Source organism: Sturnira hondurensis, unplaced genomic scaffold, assembly GCF_014824575.4.
Source record: "Sturnira hondurensis isolate 20B ecotype Veracruz unplaced genomic scaffold, ASM1482457v3 Scaffold0023817, whole genome shotgun sequence".
Lineage (NCBI taxonomy): Eukaryota > Metazoa > Chordata > Mammalia > Chiroptera > Phyllostomidae > Sturnira > Sturnira hondurensis.
Window position 1 is genome coordinate 5091181 of NW_028096448.1, and position 20481 is coordinate 5111661.

Consider the following 20481-nt stretch of genomic DNA (forward strand, 5'->3'; position numbering starts at 1 on the left):
CAGAGCGGCGGAGGCGGTGCGGAGCCTCCATGATTGGCGGGTACCCCAACCGGAGGGGGTGGGGCCACTATATCTGAGGAGTCTCTGTCGCGGCTCAGGCAGTCGGGGTGCTGGAGTGCAGCGCCGTCGCGGAGGCAGAGAAATCCCGAAGGCGGGCCGGCTGGGGAGGGGGTGGCGAGAGGGCGCGGCGGCCGCCCAGTTGTGGGGCAGGGGTCTGCAGGGCAGCAGCCTGCCCGGGGCCAGCCACGCCGAGCCCAGAACGGGGTTTGACTGGTGGCAAGGCAGCAGCCTCGCACACACCGAACAGGAGGCGGCTGTAGCGGCCCCAGCGGCCCCAGCCATGCTGTGCTATGTGACGAGGCCGGACGCGGTGCTGATGGAGGTGGAGGTGGAAGCGAAAGCCAACGGCGAGGACTGCCTCAACCAGGTGAGGATGAGGGGCCAAGCGGGCACCCGATCGATCCTCCAAGGCAGAGGGGCCTCGTGGCAATGTCAGGCGCTAGGGCGCGCCACTTGGCAGGACCAGGAGGAGCTGCGGTGGCAGCCTAGGGAAGCGCGGCCCCAGGCAGCTCGCCCCAGGCACCCGGAGGGCTCACCCTCCTCCACTCGTGGGGTGCGCTGCCTGTATGCCGGCGTTCCCGGAACGCGTGGGGGTGGGGGCGCGCAGGACGCGTGCAGCGGCTGGCCACCCAGCCCCCCAGCCCGGCACTTTTCCCGGAAGAAGGCGGTCCAGCACACCTGCTGCAGGTGTGTGCAAGATCCCAGTCTTGTCACTGCGGGGCCTGGTAGTGACAACTGCCTCTCAGGATGAGGTGTCTGAAAGTGGCCTCTTAGGTTGTTTGGCAGACAAGCCGAGCCCTTGTCTCTTGCTGCTTCTCAGATGGACCCTTCTCCTGCATCTCCGAATTTGCGGAAGATCAGAGGACAGTGGGTTTTGGCCGTCTACTCCTGTTGTCTTTAAGCACGCAGCGTTTCCTTAGGAGTGAGGGATGGTTCCGAACAGTGGAACAGTGGTACAGTGGTATGGCAGACAGTAGATTTGATCTCAAGTGAAACGCTATGCCCCTAAACCCCTGGGACCTAAAATGGGTGGAAAACCTCTTATAAAGCTTAGCTGACACTTGTGGCATGTTTCCTCTTTTTTTTTTTTTTTTTTTTGAGTCCAGATGTTTAAAATTGTCCAGATACTAAGCTGCCAAATAAGCTGGATCGATTGTGCTGGTGGAGGGAATTCTGGTGATTGGAATAAGAAGGAAAATACTCTGAGATTACCCTCCTCAGCTTTTCTGGAAGGGTACTTTTGAGGACTCCCTTTTCCTTTACTGCCATTGGTCATGTCATAGGTATTAAAACAAGGACAAGCCTCTATACTTCACCTAGTGGTTTAGCAACACTGGAGCTTTAGAACTTTGTTCTTCCAGTTTACAACAGTAATTGTGACACTGTTGAACTTTGTAAAAAGTAGGCAGGAATCTTAGTCTTGCATGGAGTCATCAGATTTGCTTTGACTACATGGACCAATTTGCTCATTCAGGCTACATTCATTTTTTTTTTAGGTGTGCAGGCGATTGGGAATTATAGAAGTTGATTATTTTGGACTGCAGTTTACGGGTAGCAAAGGTGAGAGTTTATGGCTAAATCTGAGAAACCGGATCTCCCAGCAGATGGATGGGCTAGCCCCTTACCGGCTTAAACTGAGAGTCAAGTTCTTCGTGGAGCCTCACCTCATCTTACAGGAGCAGACTAGGTAAAGTGATGCTAAAATAAACCAACGTCAAATAAACCTTTGGTTCCACTGCACCTTCCCAGAGATGTTCGTGCACAGGCAAATTTGTCTGATACCGAGTTGGTTCATAACTTAAAAGTTTTCTGTGTCATGGCCCTTTTATTGAGATGAAGAGGGAGCTATGTAGTTGGCCTGAGGTACATTTTGCAACTCTTCTTGTGTGTTTTTTTTCTTTATACACAATGAGAGAGCAGGGTTGAATTCTTACAAACACTTGAGATTAGTGCCACATCTGAGAGAGAGAGAGAGAGAACAAACCCAGGAGACTTCCTGCTAGCAGCATCGAGTGCCCGAGATTAACCTCTGCCTCAGCGGTGTTACTATAGGTCACTGTAGATTGTTCTGACAGAAAGCAGGAAACGGTTCCTTTTGGATTACTTAAATTTGGTCAACTTCTTCAACCTAGTGTCAAATTACAGTGCCACTTATTGCAGAATTTTAAAAGTTTTTAAATATCTGGAAAACTTAGTAAGGCAATTCTTTTAAGGCCAGAGTAACCAAACTCCAACCCACTAGTATGTTACACAGGAGGGTTGAGCTTTCTAGAAAACTTCCTTCTAGAAAACCACCAATAGTGGTAAATTCCTGGACTTGTGGTTTCCTCTTTCAAACTAAAAAATGTTTTCTCCCTTGGACTGATGGTTATACTTTTCTGAAGGATGAGCCACACTAGAAAACCAAGGTTTAATATTTATTGCTGAAATGCAAGAGACCTAAATCATACAGTGGCATGTCAAAAAGAAAGGAGAGGGGAGGAAGGAAGGAAAGAAGGAAGGAGAAAAAAGGATAACAACTAATTCTAAATGCAGCAAAGTTTGGGTCTAAGTTCTAATGTTTTTCATAACCCTTTGGCTTGGAAATTCGCAATGCTCATGAAAAATGTGAGTGAAAATTCTGAGCAATGATGAGTGAACCGTATACTTTAAGAGTATTTAACATGTCACATTTTTGTTTGTTTACCCAAGGACAGATAGAAACCCATTTTGAAACACTGCTCATTTGAATTTGAACTCTGTTCTGCCTTGTTATGGAGCATTAGAGTGAGAGAAATGTTCCATTTTGTTTCTGAAGTAACTGGTATATTGAATTCTTAGTGCTCCTAAAAATGTCTTGCAAAATATCCTAGTGATTGCATGTTTTGGGGTTTTTCTTGTTGTTTTTTACTTAAAGCTGATTTATGAAAACTTCCACTTTTCACTTCAGTGTGATAACTGTCAGTCAAGTAAGAGAAAAAATATATATGAAAAACAATAGATTGATATTTTCATTGTGTACTTTTATCATGATTTTATAATCATGATTTCAGGGCCTCCAGATGAAAATCTGTTTTGATGACACAAATTTATTTTTAAATCTGCACAACTTTGGAGGAGCAAATACATCATTCAAACAATGGCTGTGGTCATAATAGTATAATACGTTTGTATACTGAATGCTTACAGGCTTTAAAGTGTACTATAAGATGGTCTTTACCTGAGCTTTCTTATAATTGAGTTAATAACTATTATCAAATCTATTTTATTCATGCAGGAAATAAAGACATTTTGTGAATTAGAATTAGAATCAAATTTTCTCCTTTATTGATTCAATTGACTTGACTCTTGAGATTCTTGCCTAATGTCACTCAGAGAATGCACATACCTACTTAGACGAGGTATTTTTAATTGATTTTAGATCCTTTTGAAACCTTATTGAAAAATTAGTATGATCTAAGCTTTTGACTAACTTTTAAAATATTGGTGCATTTTAGTTGTTTTTGTGGTATTGCCTGAAACACAGAATTTTAAAATAATGCCACCTAAAGTTTATATAGCATTCTGCCTTAATAACTAGATAAAATAATTTGTACATTTGTAACAAATGTTACATCTGTAACCTTTCCACATTTTAATTAGGATCAGAAGTTGTATTGCATCCAGTTTAGTTATATAGTCAGCGTTGTTTTTATGTGCTTAATACTGTAAGAACAAAATATTTATTTCCCCTAATGTTATGTTAGCAAGATAAAGCTGGTTGATAAACTTCCTGATGTTTAATTATTCATTAAAACTATTTATATAAAATGGCACAAAAGTAAAATACATGTGTTTATGTAGTGAGTAAACTCAACTTTACCAGTCCAGTCCTGGGAGGTAATTGTTTACTCTCTCTAAGTCCAGTCGTAGGGGCGCATTTGGTGTACTGACAGTGTCGGGACTGTTTATGAAGTGGTGCTGAAATATCCCGGCTGGGTTGTCCTCCGTGGACAATTAAAGTAGCCTGCTCACAGCAGAGCTGGCCTAACCAGGAGCCAATTAATACATCAATATTACTTTGCATCAGATTAGGGAGGCTGCTGTAAGAATGCAAGGCAGGAAAGCCTGTTCGTAACAGGAGGGTACTGGGGTCAAGGCAGAGGCCCAGCATCTTAGGTCCAGCTCTGCCACCCAGTACCAGTGTATGCAGAGTTCGAGGCCTGAACCAGCCCTTTATCTCAGTGGAAAGCCTGGGACTCAGTTGTCTCTAGAATCTCTTCTCACAATAGATTTTTTCCCTTTGCTTTCACTTCCTTTCTATAAGATTTTCCTTAACACATTTCTCTGAAGACAGAAAAAATGTATCAAATGTCTTCTTAGATTAGTATGTAGAGTTAATTGGTCTCTGATTTGGTCTAATTTTAGATTTGGTTCTATACCCAGATTATTATGTTTGCTCTTGAGTGGAGGTCTGAAAAGTAACCAGAGAGTCTGATTGAGACTCAGCTGGCACATTTCAGAGGTGGAAACAACAGGTATTTCCAGCAGATGTTTACCATAATATGGATTCCAACATTAGTGAAACTAATGTATTCTGGAAGTAGGTCTGAAATAACGATCTTTGAAATCTTGCCTTTCAGAGCCTCTTGGGTATTCACAGCAATTCAGACCAGATTTTGTCAACATTTTCAAAACCAGAGATTAGGGAATTATATGCTTCATCTTCAGAGATGGTAATTATACCATCCACTGTCAATAACATGTATTTCTTCTGAGCGTGCCACATTTCTGAACAGCTCTGCTGTCTTTGCTAGGGGTACTCCTGCTTTAGTTAGGACTAACCAGTGCCAGAATTCCCTCTCCCAAGGAACAACCCCAACATAAGGACTTGGCGAGGACTGAATAAATATTTATGGAAATGGAAATGCTGAATCCTGAACGTTGAATTTCATCAAGATTTCAGTGCTGTGAGCAGTGACGAGGGGCTTGTCCCTGGTTAAATCCTGTCTTCCTTCAGACCTCAGCTCAGCCACCACTCCTCTGGAAAGCTATCGCTAGGCCTGCTTAGGGGACTAAACTCTCTCAAGACAGGGCGGAACACTCTTCTGTAGCATTTAATGAGCATGTACTGCAGTTGCGGATCTGACACTGTGTTTACTGAGAGCCACTCTAATCACCTAAATTCCATGAAACGGGGCTGATCTGCATTGTATCCCCAGAGTCTAGCAAGTGCCTGGTGCATAAATAGTCATTGAATCAATGAGTTAAGGACTTGGAAATAAGTAAAACGGGTTAACTGATAACAGATGATGTGCATGGTCTTACAGAAATTGAAATGTGTTGCCAGTTTGCTTCTATAAACTGAAGTTTGAAGCTTTCAGAAAGAAATCTCACCGTTAAAACATATTTTGTAGTGACTGTTCTCTGTTAAGAAATTACTCAGTGCTTAGCATTCATTTGCTTCTTTCACTCTTTCCACGCCACCTCTCGGGCATTTGTTTGTTGTTTTGTTTGTTCCCAAACACAAAATAGGTTCCAGGAAGGTAGAATATGATAAAAAGATGTATAATTTTGCCAACGAAAATATTCAATATCTGAATTCTAATTTGTCTATTTTTCTTTTTGTTCAGAACACAGGATGTTTGTATTATTGATATATGTTTATTTTGGTCTCTGATCTCCCATCTGGGTGCCTTCAGTCTCTGTATGGATTTCTGATACTTAGTATTTGTATGAAATCTCCAAATACCATTGAGGAATTAATTTTTATGTAATGAAAATGAACTTTGAATCTTGACCGTATACTTTTTAAATAAGATTTGAAGATTTAGATGGCAGTTAGCATCAGACTCAGGGTGATGAGGGGACATAGCCCCCGTGGGACCAGGTGTGTTTATTCTTTAATAGTGTCCCACTGCAGCTGGGGTGTCAGACCTGTCCCAGACCTGGTAGCACTTCCCACTAATTTAGATTGTTAAGAAAGAGATTGTAGTTAACACTTTTAAACCATAGGACTGCCTGGATTGCTATTTGCAAGGACAGATACCTATGATGAGTAATCATGTTCTTTAGAAGTGCAGATGTTATGCTTCCAAGTAATGGTATCCTTCTGGTGTAGGTTGTAATTACTTTTGAAGTTGGTGATGTCCTTCCCATTCCTGCCTTTCCCCACCTCCAGATCTTTTAACTTCTTGGAACCTGAGGAGGAGTAAATTTGTTAGTAATTATCAACAGTTTACTCTACTTGTCTTATCACATTTTTATCCATTTTTGATCCCTCTATCTAATCTATCAATCTGTGTGGTGCTTGTTAAAATGAATTGGATGTAGGTACACGTTCCCCTAAATACTTCAGTACTTCAGTGTGGACATCATTAACTAAAACTCAGTATTTGCCTACAGTTTTTTTTCTTTTGATATAAAATTTACTTATGATGAAGTGCACACGTTCTAATTACACCATTTAATGCTTTTTTGACAAATGGGTGTGCCCATTTACACAAAACCCTTATCAGGATTTAGAACTTTACTGTTACTCCAGAAAGTTTCCTTGTGCCCTTCTACAGTCAGCCCCCACCCTCCTTCCCCATCTTTACCCACCACACCACCAGGGTTATATGCTTTTTCAGCATAGATTAGTTATGCCTGTTGTGCTTAATTAAGCACAACAGGCATAACTAATCTATGAATCATGCCGTGCATACTTTTGTGTCTGCCTTCTTTTGTTCATCATACATTTTTTGAGAGGTCACGTTGTGTATATGTTAGTGGCTTGTTCTTATTTCTGGGTAGTATTCCATAGTGTGAATGTTACTACTATTTGTTCATCCATGTGCCCACTGAAGAAGACCTGTTTCCCAGCTATTATGAACAAAACTGCTATGAACATTGAAGCACAAGTCTTTTTGGTAGACATGTGTTTTTATTTCTCTTGAATAAATACTTAAGACTGGAATAGCTGGAGGAGGCAACTCATAGAGGAGGCAACCGCTTAGTTATATCAGGAACTCAGGCCTTTTCCCAAAGCTCTTGTACCACCCTGCACTTCCACCAAGAACATCTGAGAGTTCAGTTCCTCCATGCCCCTGCCAGCCTCCAGTTTTAATTTGTATGTCTCTCTTGATTAATTATGAACACTTGCTCCGGGTGGCTCAGCTGATTGGAGGGTCATCCCATACACCAGAAGGTTTCAAGTCTGATTCCCAGTCAGAGCACTGTACAGCCATCAAATCCTAGGTTTGGATTCGATACCTAGGTTATGCATTCGATCCCCTTTGGGGCACGTACACAGGAGGCAACTGATCGATGTTTCTCTTTCACATTGATGTTTCTCTCAAATGTATAAATATATCATCAGGTGAGGATTTAAAAAAATATGAACACTTTTCCACGTGTCTATTGGCTTTTGTACATCATCTTTTGTGAAGTATCATTGATAGCTACAAGTCATTTTCATTGAGTGGTGGCCTTTATTTTTGAGCTTGCAAATTCTTTGTATGTACCAGTTGTTTGTCAGATACGTGTTTTGTAAATATTGTATTTTCTCTGGTAGCTTACCTGTTTTCTTGATGCCTTTTGATGAGTAGAATTTTTTAATTTTGATAAAGTCTAATCTGTCCATTTTTTTTTTGCTTGTACAATTTTTGCCGACTGTGTCCTGAGAAACCTTTGCCTCCCCCCAGTGCCATGAAGATACTCTCCTTTGTTTCACTTTAAAAGCATCGTGATTCCAGCTATGATCCATCTTGAAATGATTTTTGTTTCCCTGGAACTTAAGAAACAGAACAAAAAACTCTCACAGCAGTTCTGTTTTGGTTTGATGGCTTTAAAGTATGACTTGGCAGGCTTGGGTTCAAGGTCAGTCAATGTGGTGAGTGACTTGCCGGACTGAGACAGGAATACTCTTCGTCTCCGTGGGGGGTCTCACAGGTGAGGAACAAACTGGTCACTGTTATTAAGGGATGGCCAGGTTCAGTCCGGTCTTCTAGGGGAGAAATACAATTCAATTATTGAGACTAGAAAGTTTTTTAAAATAGCTATTTGGCCATTGTAAAGATGTTTTAAGTTAGTTACTTAAATTTTGAGTTGGATGGTGTAGGTGGATATAGTTGTTTTACATGTGTGTCACAAAAGCTCTTTAAAATAATGTGACTGGAGAGATACCTGGAGGGCGGTAATTGAGAGTTACCATCCGTGGGGAGCAGAGAGACAGCTCCCGATTGGTTTGCAGAAAGTTCTACTTTGGTTTTTAGATGATTTCTGTATGAGTCAAGCCAGTGTTTAGAGGAAAGTTCTCTGATTATAATTCATAAAAAATAAATGACTCAATTCCTTAAAGCTATGGAAAGAAATTAATTTTTAGAATAGAGGAAATTTGAAGTACTGTGAAACAGAAATGTATTAAGAATATGTGATTCTTTTTTTAATTAAAATTTGGCATATTCTTATATCTACTTCTTTTTTTTAAATCTTCCATAATGCTACAGTAAGTGTGAATTCATTTGCACTCATAATGCAAAGATATAAGTTAGCCAGAATGTTTCACTTTGGCCTCCAAAATGTGAACCATATATTGAAAATACCCACTTTCTTAGGAACTGGGTAAAATTTGAAGAATCATGAATTATAAGGTGTAACCAGGAGAATGTTTAGGAAGGAAATGCCCTTTGAACTTATATCTGTAGGACATATTCATAGACATTTGCTTCAGACAAAGAAAATAGTTTTTTTCAAAGACTTTTGTTATCTTCGTGATTCTAGCATGTAGTCTAATACTGAATTAGAAATGCCAACCACTTTTAATCTTTCATAAAAAATAAAATAAAAACAATTCACTACAATTCTTTAACCACATCTACTTGTTATTGATATTATTGGTAACTTTTTGCCCACTTTACAAAAAAGGAAGGGGGAAAATCCATGAACCAGACAGTTACAGACCAGATGGTTGGAGAGAGAATAGGAGAGAATACTTGATTCAAAGCCACCCCTAACTATTGAGCCACGGCTGGATTCTTTGTTGGAAATGTGTCTCTGTCCTCTGCCCTCCTCCCTCTTGGAAACAGCACATTAAATAGAGTCTGCTGATGGCTCGTCACAGCTGGTGACCTTTGCTGTCACTGTTCCATGATGCTGTCCTCCTGCAGAGCACCAAGAGGTCACCCAAAAGGCAGTTCGTGGCAGGAATTATTTTGATAGGATGTGTTACTTCACACCAAAAGGCTGTAAGTTTCATCTGAAAAGCAATGATCAGACTTGTTGGCCCCGTAACCCCAGCATGGGGCTTGGCTCAGAGGGAGTGCACACAAAATATGTGTTGACTTGAAATGAAAGGGTTGCTTTGTAGTCCATGGAACTAAAAAATGCGGGAAAGTTTATGTCAACAGTAAGGAGGAGAGTTCTGCTCACAGGGTAATGATTGCGGTCCAGCCTAGAATGTGGAGTATGTAGAAAGGCCAGTTGTCCCCACCCCCTACTGAATTCTGACCCACATGCCAGAAGAGGATCTGCATCCCTCTCGGGCTGCTGAGCACCTGTTAATATTTAGTTACTAGTGCTTTGCCTTTGCTTTTGGCAGCTGTCTCTTCAGAAGTAGGCATGGATGGCTTAAAAAAAGAAATCGGATCGATTTCGAAACTCTTTTGCAAGCTATACTTACTCTTCAGTAGAGCAGAAACTAGTCTCTAACTTGCTGTGTGGTAAATAACTTAAAAGACTTACATAAGCAGTAATTAAGTTGATAAGAGTTAGCCTGTGGTGATACCCTTACAGCCTTTCGGTGCACAATTTCTTCTTTAATGTAAGCATATCTTCAGATTTCATTTCTACTGGTATCTCCCCTGATGAACACAGGAGAGAGAGGCACGTTAACCAAGGTGAAGTGCACTGCGTGGGCTGAGGCAGGGCTGTGACACCCACATTGTGTGGGACTGCTAGGTCTCAGTCCTCAGATAGCTATTTTAAAACAAGTTATTTTGTGGTTATTTCTTTGCCCCAGCAGAGACCCCCTTCTCAGTTTAGCAGTATGTCAGAAATACTTTAAAGACTAGCAGATGTTTGGGTTAATAAAAACCATGCTTACCTTCTTTCATTGCTATTATGCATTCTTACTGTGATTTCTTCATAGGGACTGTGAATAAAGAAAAAAACCATAGTATTTGGCAGAGTATGATCATTTTAAACATTTCTCTATCATTACAGAAGGCAGGAAACATTACATTCAAGCAGTTCTTAAAAGGAGATTAATGGCTCTTGTCAGCCTGACAACTCTCAACAGAGCCCTTCGCGGTGCTTCCTGTCTCACTTTCTTCTTCCTTTCGTACCTTTCTCATGCTGCCCCCCCACCTGAACGGCAAACACAGACTGATGTATGAGTAAAGGCAGTGTTCAGGGCTGGAGTGGGGTGTCCAGCGGAAGTGGGGAGCTGATCTTAACGTGCTCTGTTCGGAACAGTGTTCAGAGCTTTACCAGTGGTAGCTCATCAGTCAGTGGAAGAAATGTTGCGGCATTTGAGCACGTTTGAGAGGCTCTACCCAGTCATCAGAGGAAGGTTAGATTTATACATTTGTCAGAGACAGATTTGATACCTAGGCCAATCTGCCTGTGGATATTTATATGCTCTCTTGAGACCTTTTAGTAAATGTGAAATATACTATGGTATACAATTAGGACAGTCAAATGGACTCAAACTAAGGTGAGAATGAGTATAAACAGACAGTGTGCAATTTTCCTTACACTTAGAGAGTTCTCTGATATTAGAGGCACTTAAGAGGCACCTGTTAGAATGTGTCAAATACCATAATAGCGGAGTAAGTAGTTTGCATGTGATATGGTACCATTTAGAATGGTAGCTAAATGAGGAGACAGAAAGAATGGCCTTCAGGACAATAGGAGCAGAGAATTGTTCCTTTCCCTGGGCACAGTGGCTGGAGGGAATCGCAGCGGGTATGGGGCCAAAGGGCGGAGAGGCCTGGGTTCCCACTGACAGCGTGCTTTTTCAGAAACAGTGAGATGGATCCCTTGAAGGATTCTAGGCAGAAAAAAGGCAAGTACATCCCAGAAGCTTGGAAAGTGGATCAACACAGAATCAGGAGGAGAGGTTGGCGTAGATGTGGAGAATATTGTAAATTCTGTGACAGTTTAGAGATGCAAGTAGGGCAGAGGAGGTTAAAGCGGGAAGAATAGAGCTGGATTTAAAGAGTTTTCACAAATAGAAAGTAAGTAGAGATAAGAGTAATAGTCAAAAGTGAGTTTTTTTGGAAAAATAGCAGATCAGACTGCGGTTTCCACAGGGAGATAGAGCAGGTTGGGAAGACAGGGAGTTTGGTTGCGAATGAACTAAAATTGGGACACTGGAAAAATGCCCCAGTGCAGAACTCGACAGGAAGTTGGACATTCGAATCCAATTCCTAGGAAAGAAGTTTGGGCTAAAAGAGATTTGGGGCTCCTTTGAATAAAGTCGAGGGTATTAAGGTATTAATTCCATGTCAAGATAAAATTTTCTCTGATTATAATTATTTCTTTTAAAAATTGTAATGCAAAAATTTCGGTGTAATGATTTCACATTTTGTAACTTGAATGTTACTGAACTTAGACCTGTTTTTGTTTGGGTTACACCTTTTATTCCAGAGAAACTGAGTGCTTAGACTTCCTTTGCCAGCACACTCGTTATAAAAAAGGTTCTTTAAGCATTTTGAGGGTGGCTCTTACAATTTCTGTTTTCCTCACTCAAAAGTAATTGTGAAAATGCTAAGCAGGTTGAGTTTGATACCAAGTTAGTTCCTAGCATAATCTCATTTTTGCATTGCTTTGTAGGCATATCTTTTTCTTGCATATCAAGGAGGCGCTCCTGGCCGGCCACCTCCAGTGTTCCCCAGAACAGGCGGTGGGACTCAGCGCCCTCCTGGCCCAGACCAAGTTTGGAGACTACAATCAGAACACTGCCAAGTACAGCTACGAGGAGCTGTGTGCGAAGGAGCTCTCCACTGCAGCCTTGAACAGGTGAACCTGCAGTTAAGACTACTGTTTACACCCATAGATCTAGCAAATTGATATGAATTTCCAGGAGAAAATGAACCAATGATACATATGATACAAAATGAACCTGTGATACTAGGCCATTGCCTAGTCTTTAAGCAACTTTAACCAACTTTTGAAAGATTCTTAGCCTTTTTTTAAAGAACCTCTAAACACAACATATAATCCACACAAATAAATGCCATTATACAGAATGCTATATAACAGGAATTATAAAAATCTGTGACCTTTTAAGAATGCAAGTCACCTGACATCAAAGTCTACCATGTATACTGGAACGTTCTTCATCCCAGCGAGGATTAAACCAAGAAACCTAACATAGGTGTCTTAGTTATCTACTCCTCAGTAATGAATTACCTCGAAACTTAGTGGCTTAAAACAGCAAACATCATCTCACAGTTCTGTGGGTCAGCAGTCGGGCTTGCTGGGTTCTCAGGCTTAGGACCTTTCCCGAGGCTGCTGTCGAGCTGTTGGTGGAGCTCAGTCTCCCTCGAAGGCTCACCTGAGACCCACGTCCAGGCTGACACCTGCACCTGGTTGGCAGGCCTGGTTCCCTCACCACGTGGGCCTCTCCTTGGAGCTTTGTCATGACGTGGCGGCCGGCTTCCCCCAGCACAAGCAGTCCAATCGGAGCAAGAGAGAACACCAGGATGGAAGTCAGAATCCTTCCCTGACTTAATTTCAGAAGCAAGTGACATCTCATCATCCTGCCATTTTCTGTTCATTAGAAGCAAGTCATTAATCCAGTCCACACTCAAATGAAGGCCATTTCCAAGGGGGAGAGCACCGGGAGGTGGGGGCCTTTAAGGACTAAATTAGAGGATGTCCACCACAATAGATAAAATAAATCATTTTTTTAAGTTGCAGACAACCTAATCAATCCCTTATAATGCTGTGTTTTAATGAAACTTATAAAATAAATGTAGACAAACAGGTGAGAAGTTTGTACATATAAGTTACTTACATGTATTTTTAGAGATTTTCATAATTCTTTCAATTTCTCCTTACCCAGTATCCCCAATAGTTTCTCTACTGAATACTTAATAGTCATGCTCTTCATTATGTCTTAGCAGTGTTTTACTATAAGTTTTCTAAATGAGTGAGACTTCAGTAACAATATAGCTTTCAGTTACCATGATTCATAAATGACGGTGTCAGTAGACTTCAGCAGTGAAGATGCTGGAGGTGGATTTGTAGAGGCGGCGTAAGTTAATCCCTCTGTCCACCTCTGCCCCTTTGGTGTTCTGCAGCATCGTTGCCAAGCATAAGGAGTTGGAGGGGACCAGCCAGGCTTCCGCTGAGTACCAGGTCTTACAGATTGTGTCAGCGATGGAAAACTACGGCGTAGAGTGGCATTCTGTGAGGGACAGCGAAGGGCAGAGACTCCTTATAGGAGTGGGGCCTGACGGAATCTCCATTTGTAAAGATGACTTCAGCCCAATGAACAGGTAACCCGAGCCTTAAATTATTTTAGACCTACGTGTGTGCATGCTTTCATAACTCTGATCATGAAAACAGAAAATGGAACAGGATTTACTGAACAGTCTTCATTTAGGGATGAAGTTTCAATAAGGAATACATATGCTCATTTTATTCAGGCTTCCATAACTATTTTTTTTAAATACTAACTAAAAAGTAGTGCTACGGCAGCCTTACTCTTTTTTCAGACAAGTAGTTCACTGCTATAGGAATCTCATTTTCACCTGTACAGGCATGTACACACCCCCCAAAATTGCTCCCACACTTCCGTCCGCTGACCCACGATTGCTTTTCCATGTGCCTTCATCACCAGACAGCACAGTGCTTCGGGGAGCGTCTGGTTTTATCGCCGGCGGAGCACGTGAGAATCGAGTACAGGCGCACAAAGGATGACAAGCCTCTCCTCTGCGCTTACGAATCTTTCTCCTCCCGTCTTTCAGGATAGCTTACCCCGTAGTGCAGATGGCCACGCAGTCAGGAAAGAATGTGTACCTGACCATCACCAAGGAGTCTGGGAACAGCATCGTGCTCCTGTTTAAGATGATCAGCACCAGGGCAGCCAGCGGGCTCTACCGGGCAATCACGGAGACGCACGCTTTCTACAGGCACGTGTTGCTGGTAACCTTAGCGTCCGTCCGCTGCTCTGAGGTTTTCAGGTGACAAAGGGGCTCCTACAGTCAGTTTCTGGGATTGTTGTGTCAGTAAATCCTGTACCGAATTTAAGAAATCGGCTGCTTTGGAAGCACTTCATTTCTACTGTAGCCGTGGAGTCCCTGGCAATGTCGGCCTGCTTTCCCCACAGGAAGTGCGTGGGCCCGAGCTGCAGGCACCCTCCCCAGCTTACCTCTCCCCTACCTCCCACAGCACCCCCTCTCCTGCTCCTGGGAGGGCTGCTATCCTGAATCTCAGTACATTGTAAGGATTTTTAATAAGGTTTCGATGCTCTCCTTTCAGAGGGTGATTTAAAGTAGAGTTGTGGTTTCACGCAAATATTTGGAAAATTAAAGATAAGAAATTCAGTTGGCAGGCAACCTTAACCTTTTTACTGCTAAAATAGACACTCAGATTGTGGAGTAGAATGGAAAGTTTGTAGAAATGTTTAACATAAAGCCAAGACTTCAAAGAAAAATTTCTTTTTCTTGCTACAAGCTGCTTTGGACTGTGGCTCTTGTCGCTGCAGCCAGAGGGGCACATTCCCTGTCTGAAGTTTATGGCTGCTTCATCAGAGAATCATTGACATTTTTAACACACATAAAACTGGAAGAATATATTTACTCTCAAGCATGCAAATAAGAGTGTCGAATGTCTGCTGACACGAACATTCTCACACGCAGCAGTGTTGGCAGGACTGAATCTCGGGAATAGGCGGGCTTGACCGTACTAAGGTGGCTGTTCAACCCCTCCCTGTAGGTGTGACACAGTGACCAGTGCCGTCATGATGCAGTACAGTCGAGACTTGAAGGGCCACTTGGCATCTCTGTTTCTGAATGAAAACATTAACCTGGGCAAGAAGTATGTCTTCGATATTAAGAGAACAGCGAAGGAGGTGTATGACCATGCCAGGAGGGCTCTGTACAATGCCGGCGTGGTGGACCTCGTCTCGAGAAGCGACCACAGCCCTCCCAACTCGCCGCTGAAGTCCTCGGAGGGCGGCATGAACTGCAGGAGCTGCGAGGGCCTGAGCTGCCAGCAGACCCGGGTGCTGCAGGAGAAGCTGCGCAAGCTGAAGGAGGCCATGCTGTGCATGCTGTGCTGCGGGGAGGAGATCAACTCGGCCTTCTGCCCCTGCGGGCACACCGTGTGCTGTGAGAGCTGTGCCGCCCAGCTCCAGGTGAGGGGGGTCTGCTGGCTCTCTGCCTGGCAGCCTCACCAGTCCCTCCCTGCATAGGGAGTTCCTGCTCCCTGCCAGGTGCTGGCTCGCTAATGCACAAACCAAGGATGTCCACCTGCACCCGGGTGGGTCTTGGTATCTGGTGATTGGAAAGGTATTGCCATTTTGAAACATTTGGGCTAGGGTTCTATTTTCCACAATGCAATTACTCTAAACCCTAGACGTTTTTCAAGTGCTAGAAGGAAGGCTTCGATTCACCAAGGTAATGCATCTAGTTGGCGCTGAGCTGAGGATATAAGCCTGGCCTCCTGAGGGCTGGTCCAGGACTTCCTCTTCCATCTCATGTTGCTTCCTATTTGCTGACCCTCGAGAGGATGGTCTTTACATAAAGTGCAGGGTCTGGCAGAAGTAAGGCCTCTTGCGTGTGGTTGGTAGGGACATAATATGGGTGTAAGAATTTATAGTTTTAACTTGAACATTTCACCTAAAATGTCATATGGTGAGTTTGAGTGTGATATTGTTATGTTACAGAATTATATACTTAGGATTTTGTAATAAAAGATTTTATGATAAAAAGGGGGCATTATTTGTACTGGACCCTGTATTTGAGAAAGAACACTTAGAGTTTAATTAATTCTCAATTATCTATGGGTATCTTATTTACTCTGTGATTATTTGTAGTTAATTTATTTTTATTAGTACATTTGCTTCTAGTGGCCCCTTGGAGTGGCTCTTAGCAAGTCAAACTCATTTTAACATTATTACCAAAAAAATCATATCATATGTAGTATTTTTCTTCCTTGTACTTATATTTCCTCTTAATAATTAAATAATTTCTTCAATTCATCTTCATTTCCCAGAACTGTTTGCTAAATTTCACTATGGTTTTATATGAAACTGGCCCTAAATAACATCTAGTCCTTCAGAAAGTGCTAGTTTCAGAGCTGATTTTAGAGCTACACAATGAGCCGACAGAATGCCTGTGCCCTCCCTAAGAGCAGATCACGCTGCTGTGACAAGTTACTTCCCCACGCGTGGTCATGGGTTTGTCCTTTTCTGCCCTTGTGCCTAAGGCTCCCTTTGCGGCTAAGGAGGGGCCACGTTTACTGAGCAGCCCACGACTACAAGCAGAGCCACACTCGCTGGCCACATGGCATCAGGCCAGAAATGCTGGCCTGGGTCAGCCCCTGATCAGCACATACAGTCTCTGGGAGGACGCCCTGCATCACTGCGCAGGGCTGTGATCTTCCCGTGTGGGGGACCACAGCCTCATTGCACGTCAGGAAGTCTCTGGGATACTCATTATGCCTTGCTTAGCATTCGACAAAAAACCTAATTCATTTCCTTCAGTTTTTCCTTTTTTATAATACTTGCTTCCAATCCCTTGTAAAGGGTAAACTTTCAAACAGGTTAGGAAGCAAAGGTCTCTTATCAGTTGAAAGCCAGAAATAACTGACCACGACTTATTTAGAAAACAGAATGCAGAATGTAATAGGTACCACAGGTGAACACTGGTGAGACAGATGGAAGGTGTCCTAACAGGTACTGTTGGCTTCTCTCTTGCAGTCGTGTCCCGTGTGCAGGTCACGGGTGGAACACGTTCAGCACGTCTATCTGCCAACTCACACCAGTCTTCTCAACCTGACCATCATCTGACCTGCTGTACACTTATTGGACAGGCCGTGTTTCCATGCACTGCACTGTTATAAACTGAAGAGGATAGATTGTGGAGGAAATAAGTACTCCAACACCCATCCACCATGCAACATTTTTAAAACAAGAAGGAAAAGAATATAACACTCCTCACCACCAAAACATACCATCAGCACCGCCAGTGGTGGGGACCAGGGAGAGCTCGGGACACTGATACATTCCTCGGACTTTCATCCTTTTTATGATCAAGTGAAGGAATAAGTAAAAATGTCTGATGTCATTAGGTGGTGCCATAGCCAGAAAGTGGGTACCTTTTAGGAAGTGGTGTTGTAAGTCTCCATAATGTAGTCTAAGGTAAGCTCCCTACCTGCAACCAGTTGTGGAAGAATTGGTGTGAAGAATTCTCTTGGTCTATTTTTTTGTTTTTGTTTTTGTTTTTGTTTCGGTATGGTCACAGAGCTCTGAACATTTTTAATAGGAAAATTTTTCTTAAAGACGTTTTAATGACGTTTGTTTCTATAACTTGTTCAAGATTGGAAGGCAAACAGATTTAAAAATCAATTCTGTGACTTTTAGACAGTTGACAAAGTTGTCAGATTTAAACCGGTCTGGGTGGAGGAAAACAAGTAACTTTCGGTGGCTTCCTGTTCCTTTCCCGCCCTCCCCTTGCCCCCAAGCCTTCCAACTGTAAAATGCTACCAATTTGGCTAAAAGATTTTCGTGGGGTATTCAGCACTCCTTGGGCCCCTTGAGTTGGTGGAATGTTTTATTTTAAGATTGAAAAGGGAGCGTGTTCCTTGGGAAGGGAGAGTGATGCTCACTGAGGGAGCTCCGTGGCACGCAAACAAGGGCGCCGTGCAGCACCCCCCAGCACTCTGCCCCAGCTTCACCCAGTGGGGTCGCTTTTGCTTGAGCCATCAAGCCTTGTACAGCCTTATTACAGGTACCTAGATAGTATACGCTTTTTTGGGTAAATGCTTATTATTAACTTTTGGTCGTCCCCTCTCTATGTCTTAAGAGGGGTTTCAGGTGTTTTGTTTCTATATTCTTAATCATGCTTTCCACTCCCACTCGGGCATTTTGGATGTTGGTCAGCTTGTGGGTTTTCTCGGACTTCGGGAAACCCAGATGACTGTATTGGGTGCAATACTAGCTCACTGAAAGCTAGAAAGCTACACTGTCACTTTACTGAGATTTCTGAGTATACTTTTCATATTGCCTTAATGTAGCAGTAATGTGTTTATGCATTTGTTTCTTTGCACAGACATTTTGTCAGATATTAAAACTCTACTTTTTTATGGCACATATTAGCATATAAGCCTTTATTCCAAAAGGTATTTATTTTTTCACTTGTAAAAAAATAATGTTTCCACATAAAGAACTCTGTTATATCCTAAGAGGACTTCTGTCTTTTATATTCAGGAGAATAAAGACTTTAAAGCAAATGTGGGCGTTTGTATCATCATACTTATTGTCATTTAAGCCTATTTAATTTATATAAAAGAAAAAGAGCGTTGATAATAGTATAGATGGTGTCTAATTTGATCCTACATGGAAAATTTGAAAATATTTAAGGTCTTGGCCCTAATCGAGGAGAATAGCCATCCAGTTATTCACCTTTCTATATTTTTCTGGTTATAGGATTGGAGTGTAAGTGAAAACAAGGTAATATATATAAAAAGATGAAAAATAAAATTAGGGAACGGACTGGGAAGTGTTGGAGAAGGAAGGAAGTGGTGAAGTTGGAAGTTAACAGTTTAAACCCAGGTGATGCTGCTGGCTAGTTGCCTGGTTGGGAAAGGTAAGGACTTGTCCAGGTCCCAGCAGTAGTGGTCTCGGGCTACTACAGAATCTGTCCTATGTGGGCCACTGGGACCTGTGTTCCGTAGGATGACCAGCTTGCTGCTGCTGGGACCTAACTGCTCTAAGCATGCCAGTTTGTACTCATTTGCACTCATTTGTATTGTTCAGGAAATGCTTTGTGCAGTAGAGAACACTACGTATAATGTATGTAACTGATAATTATCTGTCGCAGTTGAAGGAAGCAATTTGAATTGCTACAGAAGTTTAGTTCGGTACAATTATTTCAAGAAAATAATTTAAAAAATGGAAAGATAGGAATTCTCTACTTTTCCTATACCTAAGTCAGTCCTCCCTCAATTTCTAGGAATTAACCAATTCATCTGTTCATTCAATGCATTATTGAACACTAAGTTATTATTGAGTGCTAGATATTAAACAATGGTCCAGACATGAATGATATGAATAATACATGATGCCGGTATCATGTGCTCAGCCTGTGACATACACTATTTTCTCTAGATGGAGAAGTTAAATAATACTCAAAATCATAGAACAATAGCACTGGGGAGATCCAGAGTAGTGTGTGCATTTCAAAACGCTAGCCAGGCTGATGGCTAGCCAACAAAGGGATAAGGTAACACACTGCGCCCCCCACTAGACCATGGACACCTTAAGCTCAGTGACTAACGTGGAAACCATCAGGTTACAAAGCAGCGTAATAGAACTAGAAGGACGTGCCGTGGAGGCACGGAAGGCAGTGATCAGTTCTGCTGGTAGACCAAGGATAAGGGTGCTTCACAAAGGAGCTCCGAGCTGAGCCCTGACACTGGAGTTGGATTTCACCAGGTGGAAAAAGAACGTGTAAGGCACATGCAGCACTAGAGTGCAGTTTCTGCTGTCAGTGAAGTGATAAGAAGTTAGACTCTGAAGAACATGGAGTTAGAGCTACAGTCATGGAGGACTCTGAATTTCAGGTTTCATTTGGACTTGGCTCTCCACTATCTGCAGAACGAGGAACTTCTGGGTCCGGAGAGTGGCAATCAGATCAGGTCGTTGCACAGAGAATTCCTTCCACAGAGGGAACGATATACAAAAGCGGGAAGAGAACAGAGAACACTCAATCTTGGCCACCTATAGACATGAAAGGAATGAGATCAAAAGACTTCAGAAGTGCCATCAGTATTTAGGGAGACAGACAAGTTATATAAAAATTCTCTTTCCAGCTTAGAATAGATAGTCTTTAATAGAAGGATGAATGGTGAGGAGCAAGAAGGCAACTGAATTTGGTTTTGGCCATGAGGCATTTGAGATGCTTGGTAACCAGCAAACCTGGAGACAGTTGGAAACATGGGGTGGAACCTCCAGAGAATGGTAAATGTGAAAAGAAGCATTTGGTGGCTTTTACATTTAATTGATATTTGAAGACATGACAGAATAAGTCATCTGTAGGAGAACATTAAAGGAAGAAAAGAATAAAAGCTGATGCTAGAACCCTGAAATGACCTACATCTAAAGTGGACAGTAAAATCATCAAGAAGTCTGAAAAGGATAAAGGGATAAGAAAAACCAAGAGACTGGGAGCTACCCCAGGAGACAGCTTCAAACAGGCAGGTCAGCCGCACCAAAGACTGCGGCAGAGCCAAAGAGCTGGAGTACTG

The 20481-nt window shown here is 42.4% G+C and overlaps 1 protein-coding gene across 2 annotated transcripts; it reads left to right on the forward strand.

Annotated features, from left to right (window-relative positions):
• The first annotated feature begins 114 nt into the window (after nt 1–114).
• Nucleotides 115–18466, forward strand: MYLIP (myosin regulatory light chain interacting protein). 2 transcript variants are annotated; one of them, XM_037037878.1, is made up of 7 exons: nt 115–427; nt 1557–1747; nt 11836–12021; nt 13308–13505; nt 13977–14141; nt 14947–15367; nt 16934–18466. In XM_037037878.1, the coding sequence occupies exons 1-7, from the start codon at nt 341–343 to the stop codon at nt 17021–17023; spliced, it is 1338 nt and encodes a 445-aa protein (XP_036893773.1). In that variant the 5' UTR covers nt 115–340; the 3' UTR covers nt 17024–18466. The 2 variants fall into 2 exon arrangements, with proteins under 2 accessions (XP_036893773.1, XP_036893774.1); XM_037037879.1 differs by lacking the exon at nt 11836–12021.
• Nucleotides 18467–20481: the final 2015 nt, after the last annotated feature.